Here is a 14809-nt window from a genome sequence, read left to right as displayed (position 1 = left end):
TCTCCTGCCTCCACAGTGGACGGACAAAGCACACGGTGGATTTTATCCATATGTGACTCTCGCTCTACAATTCACAACACTGGGTATGCGGGTCGAAATAAAAAGCCATATGTTTTAATTAGTGGCCTTACGAACTCCTGCCAATTATCGCTATCCCACATTAAAACCCAAAATAATCATTTCACCAAGATGTCGACAAGCACACTCCCAATACCGCATCTGCGGAAAACCCCAAAACCTCACATCAGCTCATCGTGGATGACGAGCCTTTTCCCATGCTCGCAGGCGAACTACACAATTCATCCCTATCTAGCCCGCTATATATGAGCATGGTATGGAGCAATATGAAGGCGATGAATGTGAATACCCTATTGGGTGCGGTGACCTGGGAAATGATCGAACCTGTGGAGGGCCAGTTCTGTTTCGATAAACTCGATAATTTGATTCGGGAAGCCCGCCAATACAGAAAAAAATTGGTGTTGCTATGGTTTGGCAGCTTTAAAAATGGTCTCAGCAGTTATGTTCCGGCTTGGGTCAAACAGGATGTCAAGCGATTTACCAGAGCCCATTTCCGGGACTCAACTGGTGCCAATGCACGAACTTTGAATCTCTTGAGTCCATTCTGTCACAATTCATGGGAGGCCGATGCCAAGGCATTTGCGGCTTTAATGAAGCATCTGAAATCATATGACGAGGCGCACAGCACCGTCATCATGGTTCAGGTCGAAAATGAAACTGGTCTTCTCGGGGACTCCAGGGATCGGTCCCATCTTGCAGACGAAGAATTCCAGAAGCCTGTACCTCTTGATCTAGTGCAATTCCTTGCACAATCTGATCGGAGCCTACATCCAACCTTCATGAAGCGATTCCCTGACATAAAAACCAAAGCGGTCATGAATTCTACGTGGCAAGAGGTCTTTGGGGATGGCGTGGAGGCGAATGAGACCTTTATGGCCCACGCATTCTCAAAATACGTTGAACACGTAGCTGCTGCTGGGAAAATGGAGTACAACATTCCCATGTACTCGAATGTATGGTTGAATTTCAATGATCCTGCAGTCCTGGATACAGCTGGAGTGAATTTGCCCGCCGAGGCCGAAACTGTCGCTGGCGGCAGCGCCAACCCAGGCGTGTACCCATCTGGCGGAGCCTGCCCTCACGTATTGGATATCTGGCAACACAATGCACCCTCCATCGATTTCATCGCCCCGGACCTCTACCTGCACAATTATACGTACATATGTCAGCAGTATCGCCATAACAATAATATCCTATTCGTTCCGGAACAACGACGAGACAGCAAGGGGGTTCGACGGATGATGCTGGCATACACTGAATACGCGGCCATCGGCTGCTCACCATTTGGCATTGATACCTTATCAGCATCATCCAGCGATATGACAAAAGTATATAAGCTTCTAGGTTCAATTAGCAAGCATATTCTTAAGGCGCAGGCGACTCGACCTGAGCACATGATGGGCTTTTTCTTCGATGAGTTGGACCACTTGACTGCGCAAATACAAGCACTCACGCACTGGATCAAGAACTTCGATGAATGGGAGATAAATATTGAGCGATCCTTCGTCTTTGGCAAGCCTGGCCCTGGTAATGGTATCGTGATTTACCAGGGAAATGCAAAATTCCTCCTCATCGGCTGGGGCTTTCAGGTTTCCTTCCGCAACACCACACCGGGTACCACTTTCACAGGTATTCTGTCGGCGGAGAAAAAGACGGTAGATGCAGATGGAAATTTATCCACGCTCCGTATGCTAAATGGCGATGAGCTTCGTGGTAGTGAAGTTGTGATGATGCCGAATGACAATCCGGATTATGGAGGTTTCCCGATCGCGGTGTTGATTCCAGCGCGTACGTATCTGGCGGAATTCACGGCCTACAGCGTCAAAGAGCAGGCAGAAGACTATTGAAGCTACCGGAGTTTACACAATATTTCATTTACCCATCAATTCCCAAGATTGTATATCCGAATATTCTAGCAATTTGAATTGCAGCTGAGTCTAGTACTAGGGAGAAATCATAGAATTAAATTTTCATTTTGATATCTTGGCCCTGGTATAGTTAGACTACTCAGCTAGGCAGTTGGTATTACTCCGAACTTTACATTAGACGAAAATATTTATATCCCTGCTATCAGACAAGGAGTGACTAGGTATGAGCATCGTCTCAAATGAATCGCGCTTAGACAAGAAAACATTTGAAACTGATACTCTTTCCGTCCGACGTGGTTGAGAGTGAATTTCATTTAATGTCGATAGTGAGCATCGTGCTAATCAAACTGCGGGTGTTGTAACGCGTACTAGTCCTTCCGACCTCGGGAGTTAGGGGTTGAATTGAACTTGAAGTGCCGAAAGGCCCACGGCTTTATTTCACGCATAGAACATTCGAACGTATAATTCAGCATTCCTACATTTCAAGTGTAATATTAGTCAAAAAATGATCTCTAAATTCAACGTTAGGAGTTTCAAACTTATTGAATCACCTAGCAGAAAATGAGTGTATCAGTGGTAGAAACTGTGATAGAAACTTTTTTAATGCCACTTTACACCGTAGGACTATACGGTATTTACACTACACGTGATAGGAGATGATCACTTTCCTAGTTGGGCATGTGGACCGCATTGCAAGGTTGACGTTAGCCAAAGTGCAAAGACTGTAGCCAGCCCCTTTCTAAGTTCTCAATCACCCATAACGTCATAAAACTGGAGATTAACAAATGATGGGCGCTTCAGATGAGATTCGAAGGTTGTGGGGAATGGTTTACCCACCTTCCTAGATGGAACACCTGCATCTGGATGAAGATCTCCAAGATGCTGGGACTCGGACTCGGAGTTCACAGCTAGCGCCACAGGAACCACAAATAATCTTATTTATAATGGATCACATCTCTCGGCCCTTTATTCCCTTTCAACTCCATTCATCTCCAGTTATAACCACCTTAATTTTCTTCGTTATCATGTCTTCCGAGCAGAAGCAGGAGCAGCCAAAGTCCGTGGCGGACCAATCCACTAAGCAGAACACCCTACCCTCGGACCTCCAGGTCACAACAGTTGAGACGATCTCCATCAAGCCCACAAAGCGAAGCATTCAAGCCGTTCGCGAGGTAGAGCATTTCAAAAGCGAAAACACCGTTGTTCGTATTTCCCCCTTCTTTATCTCTTACGAAACGGCTAATACTGATTCATTTGTATTTTGTAAGGACACCTCAGTTATGGTACCTGAGAGTTTGATGCCTGGTGAAGAAGAAGAGGTTGTATTAGACAGTTTCTAAGAAGATTAAGCGACTTTCAATATGGGGGAATATTCGAAAATAGGATGTTTTCAGATCCAAGTTTAACACTGCACATGTGGAATGAGCAGAATGCCGACGACGCGCAACAGTGGAGAAGCCCTGGAGGCTTATCGGATATTTTTTCCCAGTGATTTGTCAAATTGGAAGTACATACACGCGCATAGGTAGTTATGTTCAAATAGTGTGTAAGATGCGATCACTCAGGCCAATACAGTGACGATTCAAAAATTCTGAAACCCTACGGGTCCTTTAAGCCCATTCATATGTTGGCTGGACCGCCTCTACCGCGCCAGGGCACGGCCGCGTTGTAAACAATTGGGACACAAATGCTGGAATATACCAGTTGACCAGTTTACAGTATTAAACCTGTGAACGGCGAAAACTTGAAATATGAAAACATGTCCCCTCTTATTCCCCTCAACTCATATTATTGATCCACGTTGTTTCGTATCTTTTTGATCATCAAGTCGACCTGCCAATTGTGGTAACCGATGTCTCCATCATGGACTCCACTTCTGTGCATTAGCACCATCCACCAGTTTGTCGATCGATACAGAATGGCGTGCGTGGCTGGCTAGGACTGGGCTCCCCAGCTCTAAAGGGAAGAAAAACCACCCCCATGTCCACTTGTTGCCTTTCCTAGTGAGGTTCTTCACAAACCATTAGTCCCGGCCATGCATTTCCGTCGCTTCAGGAGCAAGAAGGACCAGGGGGCTGTGGTCCCACCACCTGCGGAAAAAGCTCAACCGGAGAAGAGTTCTTCACAAGAACCGATTGAAAAAACACCGGTAACGCATCTTGTTTCACCACTCGGTGAGCCGGGGCAAGCACAGTCGAATGGACCAGCGACAGATATAGTTCGAAGTCCCGACAGCGAATGCAAAGATGTAACGCTACATCCAGATGTCCCGGAGATGGACGCAGAGCTGATGGAGCTCTGGGCTAAGATTCAGGATCGGGTGAAGGATCTAGCGAGGCGAGAGAACAAACCAGTCAATGAAAACATGGACATCGGCGAAGTCCTAGACAACCTTGATAAAAAGAAGCCGGGTAAGAAGGACACAGTAAAGAAGTGTTTCGGTAATACCCTGACGGTCATCAAGAAGGTTGGTGGATTCGTCTCGGATGCCGCATCGCAGGTAGCTATCCCCTTTCCTACTCTGCTCGTTTATTGGTTTGTCGCCTTGAATATGACTGACCGAATAATAGGTCTTTGCACCAGCAGCACAGTGCTATAACGCCATCAGCTTTCTGATTGATGCGTATGAGGGCTACCAGGGTGCATTCGACGGATTGGGTGAGCTTTTTGAAGAATGTACAGACTACTTAAATCGTCTCCCCTACTACGTTGAGGGGAAAATGGATGCAAAATTGCTCAGGTTGGCGGCCCAGCAATTGGACTTATTTGTGAGAGTCTGTGACGCGGCCCTAAGCCTGCGCTACTCAGCGGGTCAAAAAGTCAAAATGGCATTCAAGGTCATGTTTCTGGCAGACGATGGGGTTCAACCTCTATTGGGAGAAATGGCCAAACTCGTCAACCGAGAGCGCAATCTGGTGTCCGCACAGACGTTCCTCTCTTCTCGCCAGGCAGCCGATGCGGCCCGCGAAGGATTGGATACGACCAAGCGAGTGGAGGGCGTCATCACGGAGATGCAGGCTAAGGAGAAGGAGATCGATAGCGAAAACGTCATAAAGCAGGCGCTGGGGTTCGCAGGGCAGCCGGCTACACCCTGGCGCATTCGATATCGAGAATATTTAAATCAAAGACTGCCGGAGACAGGTCAGTGGATCTTGAATGAACCGGAATTTGCCAGTTGGGAGACAGGGCAGTCCGCAGCGAACATCCTCGCAATTGAAGGAGGCAATGGTACCGGCAAGAGCTTTCTGGCCTCGGCGATCATCCAACATCTTCTGCACAAGAAATCGATCACAGACACGGGTCCCAGAGTTTCCACTGCGTATTACTTCTTTGAAGGGACAGCACGGGATGCTGTGAAAAACGCAAGCAATCTCGAAACTGCGGCCAAATCCGTTGTCTGGCAGTTCACCCAGGCTGAAAGACACTACAAGAAGTCAGTGGCGAAGATCTGTGCCGAGACCCAAGAGATCGACCCGGCTTCTATCTCCAGCGAACTCCTGTTTGAAAACCCCGATCTACTCGATATGAACGTCCTGTTCTATATTGTTATCGATGGACTGAGTGGTAAGATGGGAGAAGGCATGCTGCGTTTCCTAAGACGGGCGTCTGCTCTAAATGTGAATCAACGCGTCCGAGTACTTCTCACTGTCGACTCTGAGTGTTCCCAGCAGCTGGCAACTGTGGATGGTGTCTCTTTAAATTCTATCCCCATTAGCTCCAAGAGTCGAACGGACGTGGAAATTGTTATTCGGTCGAGAATGGATTCCATGATCGCCTTAAGTGATAGGACACGCCCGGGAATTACAGAGCTAAGAGCCAGGATTTGCGATGAACTCTATCAAGCAACCACTGGTGACTATTTCCGAATCAACCTGGCTCTTGACGACATCAGCAAGCGAGAGTATATCTCCGATATTACGAATGCCTTGAAGAACGCAGGTGAAGGACGTGCTGCGCAAATCAAGAAGGAAATGGAAGGTCTCAACCAAAACTGCTCCGAGACAGAAATCTCTGAGATCAATGAGATCATTATCTGGATTCGACGCTATCGCGAAATCTTGACGGAGAGACAGATGACCGCGGCTTTGTATGCGGCAGTTGGAGAACTGTCTCTCTTGACGCTAGCGGATAAGATCAAAGAGAAATACCCTCTGTTCAAGATTACCAATAAGGGTGAAATAACTTTCCGGGCTCCAGAAGTTGAAGAATCTATCCCTGATAAATGTGGTTCTCCTGCACAGGCGGAAGGACAAGATGGCACAGAGGCAGTGGTCTCACCAGGTGAGCTGGCCATGGTCAAGCATTTTCTCTCCACAGTTTGTCCACAAGAGACATACAGCAAGTTAGAATTCGAGAAGTTTCTTGAAAGCAAAAAGCAGAGTCGGAGTAACCGAATCTACAAGAACGAACCGCACATCGAGGAGGCCAAGATGGCGCTCACTTGCCTGCGCCTGCTCACGGGGGAGACAGAGCAACCGAGTGCAGATCTCTTATCGTATGCGAGAAGTAATTTCGCACAACATCTGTCCGCTGTCAACCTAGCGCTTGTCGATATTGAATACAAGAAGTTGTTTGGGCCTCATCTGATCAAACTCTTCATGAATCCCGCCTCCATCGATATCGCGCTCAACAATGATGAGCTACCTGGTCCCTCGACTAAACAACGCCAAATCGGCCGGGAATTTATGCTCAGTGATGCCAACGCCAAGCTCATTCTTCGCTGGTTGAATGACACAGCGGTCATGTTGGAAATTGGCAGTGAAGAACGGGATTGGGTTAATGGTCTGGTTCAAGTGGAAGGCCACCGAGCATTGCTGAGTCCAGCTGCGAAGCTGATGGCCATTCATCTGGTCCAAAAGCCTCATTTCTTACCACTGACATTGGATGCCTTTCGATTTATCACGAGCTTCCTAAAGAAGGTCAGTTGTATTTTTATTCCTATGTAATGACTGGTTGGGACCTTGCTAACGATGACAAATAGTTTGAACTCAATGACAACTTGCACAAAGTTGGTTCCGTGGAACAAATTGAACAGGTCGAGCAGTGGTGTAAGGGAGTATTGAAGGCGCAGAAGGATTCGTTGTGGCACACGCAAATTGGCAGCATTCTACAAATCTACAGACACAAGGAGGAGGCGCAGGGCCGAGCCCGGCAAGCTTTGGAAATGGATCCAAAGAACTGGAGAGCGTCCACTCTTTTGTCTATTCTGATCGAACCTCACGATGGCCTCGCTATCTTGAAGCCTGCTGCAGATACCCTCGAGTCCAGCGGAAAATGGAAGCGATCCAATCTCGAGCGCGTGGGACTCGCCAAGATGCTGTTTATTCTTGCGGAGCTCAGCTGGCAAGAAAAGCAAACTGATGCCGCCATCAATTTCTGGATCAGAGCAGTGGAGGTCGATTTCACTGACTACGGTCGCGTAATCAAGTGTCTACAATGCTTCGCTAAACAAGAGCAATGGTCAGACATTATCACGATTCTGCGAAAGGTGGATGAGAAATCCACGGACCAGCTACAGGGTCTAGCTGAATTAATTGCCGCAGGTGGTGGTAAAGCATTCCCCCATAAAACAATTTTGCGGGCGGCTCTTCATTCAGAGCAGCTAGAATTCATCGTGTCGGCCTATGAGCGCTCGATTCAACTTGTTGATGAGCGCGGAGAGCGCGCAACGCTATGCAATCTCCGTTACCACTGCGGGCGAGCAGCTCATGCACTGCAGAACGGCTCGTCCAGAGCGGTTCAACATTGGCGTCAGGCTCTCGAACATGCAGACCCATATCTCTTGTCTTTGATAATCAGCTGTATTGCGCCTTATTACTTGCAAAAGGCCGCTATGTCCGGATCCGATGCCGAGGCCGTGTCGACCTATCTCAAGGAAATTGAAACGCTTCTTCCCGAAGGTGTTCCTGAGGCAGATGTCCTCATTTCTCCGAGGGTCTACGTTGCTCGCTATCACTGGAAACAGGGTAACAAGGTGCAGGCAAAGCAGATTGCTCGAGAAATTGTGCACCTTAGTCTGGATATACTCTCTGACGACGATGAAAGCAACGACCTCCCCGCTTACAACCAGCTCTTGTCGGTGTTCATCGCCTTTGGGGATATGACTCACGCTCTGGCGACCCGGGCGCTCATTGCATTAAATTTTGGCGGGGCGCAATCGGTTGCTTGCGATGGCGAGTGCAATCGCTCTTGGCCTGTTTCGGAGGAGACGCAGTGGTGTCAGGATTGCATCGACGCCCATTTCGAAAAAGAGTGTGCTCAGAAGATCGAACTGAACGCGCTTCCGTTTTCAGTTTGTAATAACACACATCAATTCCTTCACGCTCCCCAGATGGATGAGTCTGCCAAGCTCACCTCGCCTCGAATGGTGCCGGTTGGAGATGAAGTCATCTCCTTTGAGGATTGGCTTGCTCGCATTGACAAGGACTATATTCAAACAAAGAACTGAAGATGGCACAAATATTATTTGTTTCCACATTCGGGCTGTCGAGATCTGGAGAATTCTTCTGGTCTTGAGGTCACAGTGATTAACCTTATCGGCGTGTGGAATAGCCCTCTAGGGCTAGAGATTGAATGAAGTGGTAGGCATGTTTAATACAGATTACTGTAAGAGCGGTGGCCAGGGCGGTGTATAAATCAAGCACCAATCCAGGCCGAAATTGTACTGAAGTTGTAAATTAATTGATATGAACCCCTGGCACCTATACCCCTGCGTAGTCTCACCTATATGTAATTTTCAATATCCAATGACATTTGTAAGGTTGAATGGATAGCCGGTCGCAAATCACTGTTTTAGAAAGGTTCCCGCAATCCAAAGCAGCCATATGTACTACATAGTAGTTGATTAAGTATCCAGAGTCTTGGCCCAATGAAACTTATCATTTATTCCTATCGTTGATCGAGCCAGACCCGTATTCAAACCGAGGTAACAATGATCGGCAAGCATAAGCGCTATATCTAGGTTGCGTGATTTTTCACTGGGAAATTAGGAGCCGCAATCAGCCGCAATAATGTGTAACCACAGCGACGTGGCAGGATAATAGTCGCAGTCCCAGACTTGTTTGCTGCACGTTGAAGTCATATACGGGGCGTGCATAGTTACGAGTCTAACAATGTGGGAGGCTGGTATGGAGTCCCAGTAGTGCCACGACATCCGGACAAGGATCATGGATGACGGTTGGGCAGCCAAAGGGCGGTAATTTAATTGAATGTGAGGTAAATGCCATATTTATATCATATCTTTAGGAATTGGCCTGGACTAGGCTTATTTTATTGGTGGTAGAGCGGCTGTGTACATCTCGTTGTTTGTACCTTTAGGTGCATGTACATGTGAGATGCAATGAGGGGCTGAAGTTTCCTCCTCTCTCTCTGTGTAAATATTTTTATCTCACTTCAACCATTTGACCTTGTCCTTATAAGGTTTGTCCTTCACTCATTCTCAGTTCCAAAAGGTCAAACTTACATTCTCCCATTCCCAGCTCTCAAAGGTCAACTTCGACCCTCCTTCAAAACCCCACTTATCCTTCAACCAAAAATGGATCGCAATTCTCCTGGTAAGGTAGCTTGAATATGAAAGGGAATCCTAGGCTAACTTTGCCAGATTGAATGCCCGAGCCCAGTCAGGATGCCGAGCCTGGTTCGTTTTGCGGTGCACACTACCTCTATCAAACCGCGCCTGACGAGAGAGGCTGCAGTTCATAGTCGGAAGATCAGCCCAAGGATGTTTACAAAGCAGGTGAGTATACAATTTCAGGACAGAAGGCCATGGCTATACGCAAAGTCAAGTGTTATGATGGAAGGAGAAGTTTCGAGATGGATTCTATTGTCATTCAAAGCCAGCCCTTGAAAGATTTTCTTGCCAAGGTGATGAAGGGTTATCCAGGGCTTACATTTACCCTCACTAGGGTGGAGTTCAAGAGCCATTTTGAACCGTCATTCACAGGTGGGACAATCTCTGTCAGGAGAGAGACAACATTAAAGATCCCAAGGTTAAATCTCATGTCGACTTGCTCTACGGCATCCTGAAGGAGGAGCTATCTGATCTCATATCAGAGATAAGCGACCTACTTAAGAGTGCTGTAATGACACATAAACTCATCTGGGCGCTTTTTGAACCGGGAAAAGTTATTTACTCGGTAATCGATGATTGTCAACGTGCTTTTCTTTTCCTCTCCGGCGACTTTGACCCCAACCCCGACTAAGGGGATTTCCTGATAACTACCCGTTACATAGACAGTGACGGCATAAGTTTTGGATACTGATACCAACAGCTTTGCATTCAACCATACAAGGGCACATCAGCTATCATGGATCTCCCTGTCTTTCCACTTGTCTATCACAAGAGCAAGGCTGAGATATGCACTGAACTTACTCTACGAGGTAAGCTCTGGAAAAGTCACAAAGGGTACCACTATAAGTACTATGAGGGTCTTGCAAAGGGCTATTCTCAGAAGCTTAAGCGCGATATCAAGTTTAAGATCGATAGTCGAGTTGCCATTGACGGAGAAGCGTTCAATATGTTCAATCCAGATGGAGAAATTACGTTCCCAAAGAGATCATCCCAGCCTCCTGTGCCGAGAATCCTGAGTGACTACTCATTTTAACTAATGCTGCTAGAGCAGGAGAATAAAAGACGTCTCAAGAGGAGTGGTGATCCTAATAAGATATATCCATCAAATCCACACCAAATCTACGTGCCCAACTTTGATGGTGAACCTGTTCCTCATCCAGGATCCCTCAGTAATCCCACTGATGGGATGGAGGAAGAGATATCATTCGGATCTTTGTCTGATACACAACTGATCATCTCCACTCCTGTTCTTCGTGGCTTCTCTCTGAAAGACAAGATGTGGCTGGAGTTCTTTATTGATTGTGTGAAGGAGATTGTGTGGAATTCGAATGCCTTCGATACTTTGGTCTTGCCACATGGCCAACAGGATCTCAAAAGACTTATTCTTGGCTTTACTCGCGCCCAATCGAATAGTCGTGATAACTTTGATGATTTTATCAAGGGTAAAGGTCGAGGTATAATCATGCTTCTTAAAGGACCTCCTGGAGTGGGTAAAACGCTTACTGCTAAGAGTGTCGCGGAGGTTATGAAAGTGCCACTTTACACTCTCAGTGCCGTTGACCTTGGAACAACCGTAGGGAAGGTGGAAAGTTCACTCCGGGATATCCTGAAAATGATTCCTAGATGGGGTGCCATCATCCTACTGGATGAAGCAGATGTTTTTATGGAAGCTCGGGACACCACTGACTTGGCACGAAACGAACTGGTTACTGTTTTCCTACGACTTTTGGAATACTACGAGGTGGGAGTTCGATTTCTCTTGGGATAAGATACCGCATGACTAACATCATCTCGGATAGGGAATTCTCTTCTTGACAACCAATCGTGAAGCATGCATCGACCCTGCTTTTGACTCCCGAATTCATCTTTCAATTCGTTACCCAGAACTGACCGGAAATTCAAGATGCCATATTTGGAGACAATTCACCAATGACAAGGGCATTCAGCGGTTATCTGAGGCTGAACTCGAGTCAGTCTCCGGTCAGGATCTTAATGGCAGAAAGATCAAAAATATAGTAAAGATTGCGCATCTGCTAGCTCAGGAGGAGGGATCGAAATTAGGCTTCAACCACATTCGAATAATCTTGAAATTGAGAGATCATGAGAATGCAGGAACCATCGTCGCATGAGAATGGAAGGGCAACTTGAATTAAGGGAGAATTCATAACTTGACTAGCATCCCTGGTTACCCCAGTCTAAGAAACCGATGTTCATCAGCCTGAGTGCATATACAGACCCTCTCTAACAAAATTGAGAAATATAAACATGCAAGCCCGAGTATTCCATTCCCGGTTCATCCAAATACCCGGTTTCCGGTTGTTTTCTCTTCCCTTTCCCTTGCCAATTCTCAATCCACCTCATCCACCTTACCCATGTCTCATCGAACATTTCCGATATCGCCATCACTGCCATATAGACAATGGCTAAAGCTCAGAATGAGAGTCACAGTAGGGCTTGGATGAAAAGCTTGCTGTAGGACCGAGTTTCACGCATCCATCCATCGCCCCTCCCTCGTCCAGACGAAGACATTCAGTGCCGCGAAACCTGTCAACATCAGTATCTTTGAGATACTCTTTGATTGCATTGGTGATAAGAGTCCGCTGCCATTTTCTATTGCAGTCTCGGCCGGAGGAGTGGTAGAACCAGGAGAGAGACTCATAGGTTCCAAGCATAGCGTTACAGGAATCTTCACCATATAATTCCCTGATAGCCTCGCCCGTGAATTCTGTAAAAGAAACTAGATAGCCTATAATCGAACGACAGGCTTCAGTTCCAAATGGAACCCGCTCACAAATTCCAACTTGAGTTCGCTCAACTTTGACATGATCGATTGTGAATGCACCTGCCTGCAGGTGGAATCCAGTTATATCAGTCTTATTCGAGCTGATTTGAGCCCGTTTGTTTGCATGGGGTGTTGGTTGAGAATCGATAGATTGTGACCAAGATGAAGCCTGCACTAATATCCCCCAAAGGTAGATCGTCAGGAGGCCTGGGAGTAGACGCATGGTAGGCAAGACCTTTGAAAATGATAAGACCGGATACCTAAAAAATGAGCAATTTCTACCAGGTATAGCACAAATAAGTTTTTGTTTTTTTAGAAAAAGGAATTGAAAAGGATTGGAACCGCGCGTCCTTTATCATGTTGCCTAAAGTGGCCTGTGCCAAAAATCACGCTAAGCCTTATAGGTGCATAGTACTTGGGGCCAATTTGGAACCTTGGAATGATACAAGGCTGGGGCTTTGCACTCTCAGCCACCCGGGCAAGCGAGCCCCGGTTGACCCACTTCGGAGCCTTGCTTTTCAGGGGCCTAGTGTATCGTATTGTCCTTCCAGGGACAACATCCGAAGCTGACACTCATGACTTATCGCATGCAAATTGTGGGGTCACATCTTATATATTTTACCAGTAGCACTTAAGTAGGTAGGGACTAGGTAACCTTGGAAGAGTGTATCATCAGCTAGGTTATGCATCACAGACTGGGAGGTCACGATATGCATGGAGTACCACGGAGTATCTCGTGAGACATGATATCGTAGTTCAAGGTGATCAAAGAAGCGATAATGTAATACTCCATGAAATTCTGAGATGATTGTCCCATTATGGTATAACTTTCGGCTGGATCCTTACCCAGGTAGTATAGAGAGATTAAGGCGCCTTAAACTCGGAGAAACACACAGCTAGTCTATTTGATTCACTACTCAGGTAAACACGGCCACTTCCTAGGTGTGAAACATTTTTATCATTCCAGGCCTTCACAAATTTAGCAGGATTAAGTATATGGCATTTTTCAAGACATCTAGTGGCTAAGGGGATAACTTGAAACTAGACTACCGCAGTATTGCATTCCCAGTTGATGCCAGTGGCTCCAAATACCCAATTTCCAGTTTTCCTCCCTTGCCTTCACGCATTCCCAATCACCTTATCTCATAAAGCAATTCCAACATCGCCATTACCGCCAGATAGACAAAGGCTAAAGTCTGTACTAGTAGCCAATGACGTTTTTTGAAATAGATCTCAGATGGATTGCCATTGACACACAGGCGCAAGTTGCAACAAAAATCCGCTTAAAAAGATTGAACGTCAGTTTGCTCCACATATCAAAATCGAGTTTTAAATCCACTGCCTGAAGGCTGGATCCAGTTGTAGCGGTCTCGTACAAGTTTATTTGAAGCCGTTTGGCTGGTTATGGCTGACCATCCAAAAAGGACGATCAAGAAGAAGCCCGTGGCAAGATTCGCCAAGAATATATCCTCATGAGGCTTTGGAGAAGAAGAAAAGTATGCAAGGCCGTTGAAAATGATCAGATCGGATAGACAAAAAAAACGAGCAATCTCGAAAAGGCAGTCCATTGTGAATAGGTGCTTTTCAAGTTAGCAAAGGAATTAAATAGCACTCAAGCTTGGAAGTGGTAGAAAGGCCCAGTATTTTATATCCTTACTACCACCTGGGCATCATCGCCCCCAAAATATTTCAAGTTGTAGCCTGAGCTTACACGTAATAGTATCATGGGGCTAAACTTCGCACTAACTTGTACACGTAACAGGAAAAATCAACGAAAAACTTGAATCAGGCAGCAGGAAATTGCCGCATACTACACAAAGCAGATTTCAATTTCATGTTCGAATCTCACTACAGGGTCAAAGTTGAGTACATGTATATGAGGAGTTAAAGTGGTGCTTCTTGTAATTTTAACAGACATCTGGATTGTTCCAAGGTTAGTTCGGGTAGTTCGGATCCATCCCGAATCCCGATCCCTCCCGATCATTTCCGTTCTCCACCCCACACTAAACAAGCAAACAATATGGTTGACAAGGTTTTGATCAAAGCCTTTCTTTGCTAAGCTTTTTTCTAATCCAGAAATGACATCGGTCCTCCTTGTAAAGGGAGTTTTCTCAGCCACTTGCGTAATGATTAGTTGGTTGAGATCTGCTTCTTATCTACTTTGAAGTCCACTTTCCCATTATAAATTCTGCTAAAGACTCATAGGCTGCCATTGACGGGTATACACACATGTAAAGAGAGTTGATGCACATTTGAGATAGAGAGCATAACACATTGATCTTAAGTGCTCTTTTGTAATCAAAAGTCCATGGTTGCGAGCTCAAGATTGAAGATCGGTTTGAACTACCTCACCTCCCGGGGTGGAATATTCAATCCACATCCGACTACCCGATCGTCGCTAAAGTAATGTGGAGAGTCTCCAGGGCTGGGGAGGAAAAATCGAGGGAACTAATTCAAGTTTGAGATCAATGGTTTGAGTTGGCACGTAGAGCCATTCATGTTGAAAATTAA

The 14809-nt window shown here is 46.3% G+C and overlaps 6 protein-coding genes across 6 annotated transcripts; 5 read left to right on the top strand and 1 right to left on the bottom strand.

Annotated features, from left to right (window-relative positions):
* Positions 1 to 329: 329 nt before the first annotated feature.
* Positions 330 to 1925, top strand: N7483_011536 (uncharacterized protein; the record flags this gene model as incomplete). Its single annotated transcript, XM_057094963.1, has 1 exon — positions 330 to 1925. The coding sequence occupies one exon, from the start codon at positions 330 to 332 to the stop codon at positions 1923 to 1925; it is 1596 nt and encodes a 531-aa protein (XP_056940934.1).
* A 1046-nt stretch (positions 1926 to 2971) lies between these two features.
* Positions 2972 to 3286, top strand: N7483_011535 (uncharacterized protein; the record flags this gene model as incomplete). The annotated part of the gene is made up of 1 exon (XM_057094962.1): positions 2972 to 3286. One exon carries the CDS (start codon positions 2972 to 2974, stop codon positions 3284 to 3286), a length of 315 nt encoding a protein of 104 aa, XP_056940933.1.
* Positions 3287 to 3981: 695 nt separating this feature from the next.
* N7483_011534 (uncharacterized protein) lies at positions 3982 to 8394 on the top strand (the record flags this gene model as incomplete). The annotated part of the gene is made up of 3 exons (XM_057094961.1): positions 3982 to 4446; positions 4517 to 6865; positions 6928 to 8394. The coding sequence occupies 3 exons, from the start codon at positions 3982 to 3984 to the stop codon at positions 8392 to 8394; spliced, it is 4281 nt and encodes a 1426-aa protein (XP_056940932.1).
* A 1176-nt stretch (positions 8395 to 9570) lies between these two features.
* On the top strand, positions 9571 to 10147 carry N7483_011533 (uncharacterized protein; the record flags this gene model as incomplete). Its single annotated transcript, XM_057094960.1, is given in 3 exon segments — positions 9571 to 9681; positions 9705 to 9877; positions 9889 to 10147. The coding sequence occupies 3 exon segments, from the start codon at positions 9571 to 9573 to the stop codon at positions 10145 to 10147; spliced, it is 543 nt and encodes a 180-aa protein (XP_056940931.1).
* A 105-nt stretch (positions 10148 to 10252) lies between these two features.
* N7483_011532 (ATP-binding protein) lies at positions 10253 to 11645 on the top strand (the record flags this gene model as incomplete). Its single annotated transcript, XM_057094959.1, has 3 exons — positions 10253 to 10325; positions 10563 to 11257; positions 11316 to 11645. The coding sequence occupies 3 exons, from the start codon at positions 10253 to 10255 to the stop codon at positions 11643 to 11645; spliced, it is 1098 nt and encodes a 365-aa protein (XP_056940930.1).
* Positions 11646 to 11939: 294 nt separating this feature from the next.
* N7483_011531 (uncharacterized protein) lies at positions 11940 to 12521 on the bottom strand (the record flags this gene model as incomplete). Its single annotated transcript, XM_057094958.1, has 1 exon — positions 11940 to 12521. The coding sequence occupies one exon, from the start codon at positions 12519 to 12521 to the stop codon at positions 11940 to 11942; it is 582 nt and encodes a 193-aa protein (XP_056940929.1).
* Positions 12522 to 14809: the final 2288 nt, after the last annotated feature.

This window comes from Penicillium malachiteum (assembly GCF_028827825.1).
Source record: "Penicillium malachiteum strain IBT 17515 chromosome Unknown utg000005l:1.0-9002435.0:326005.0-9005861.0, whole genome shotgun sequence".
Classification (NCBI taxonomy): Eukaryota; Fungi; Ascomycota; class Eurotiomycetes; order Eurotiales; family Aspergillaceae; genus Penicillium; species Penicillium malachiteum.
Note: the sequence above shows the minus strand (reverse complement) of the source record. Positions and strands in the feature narration are given on the sequence as shown.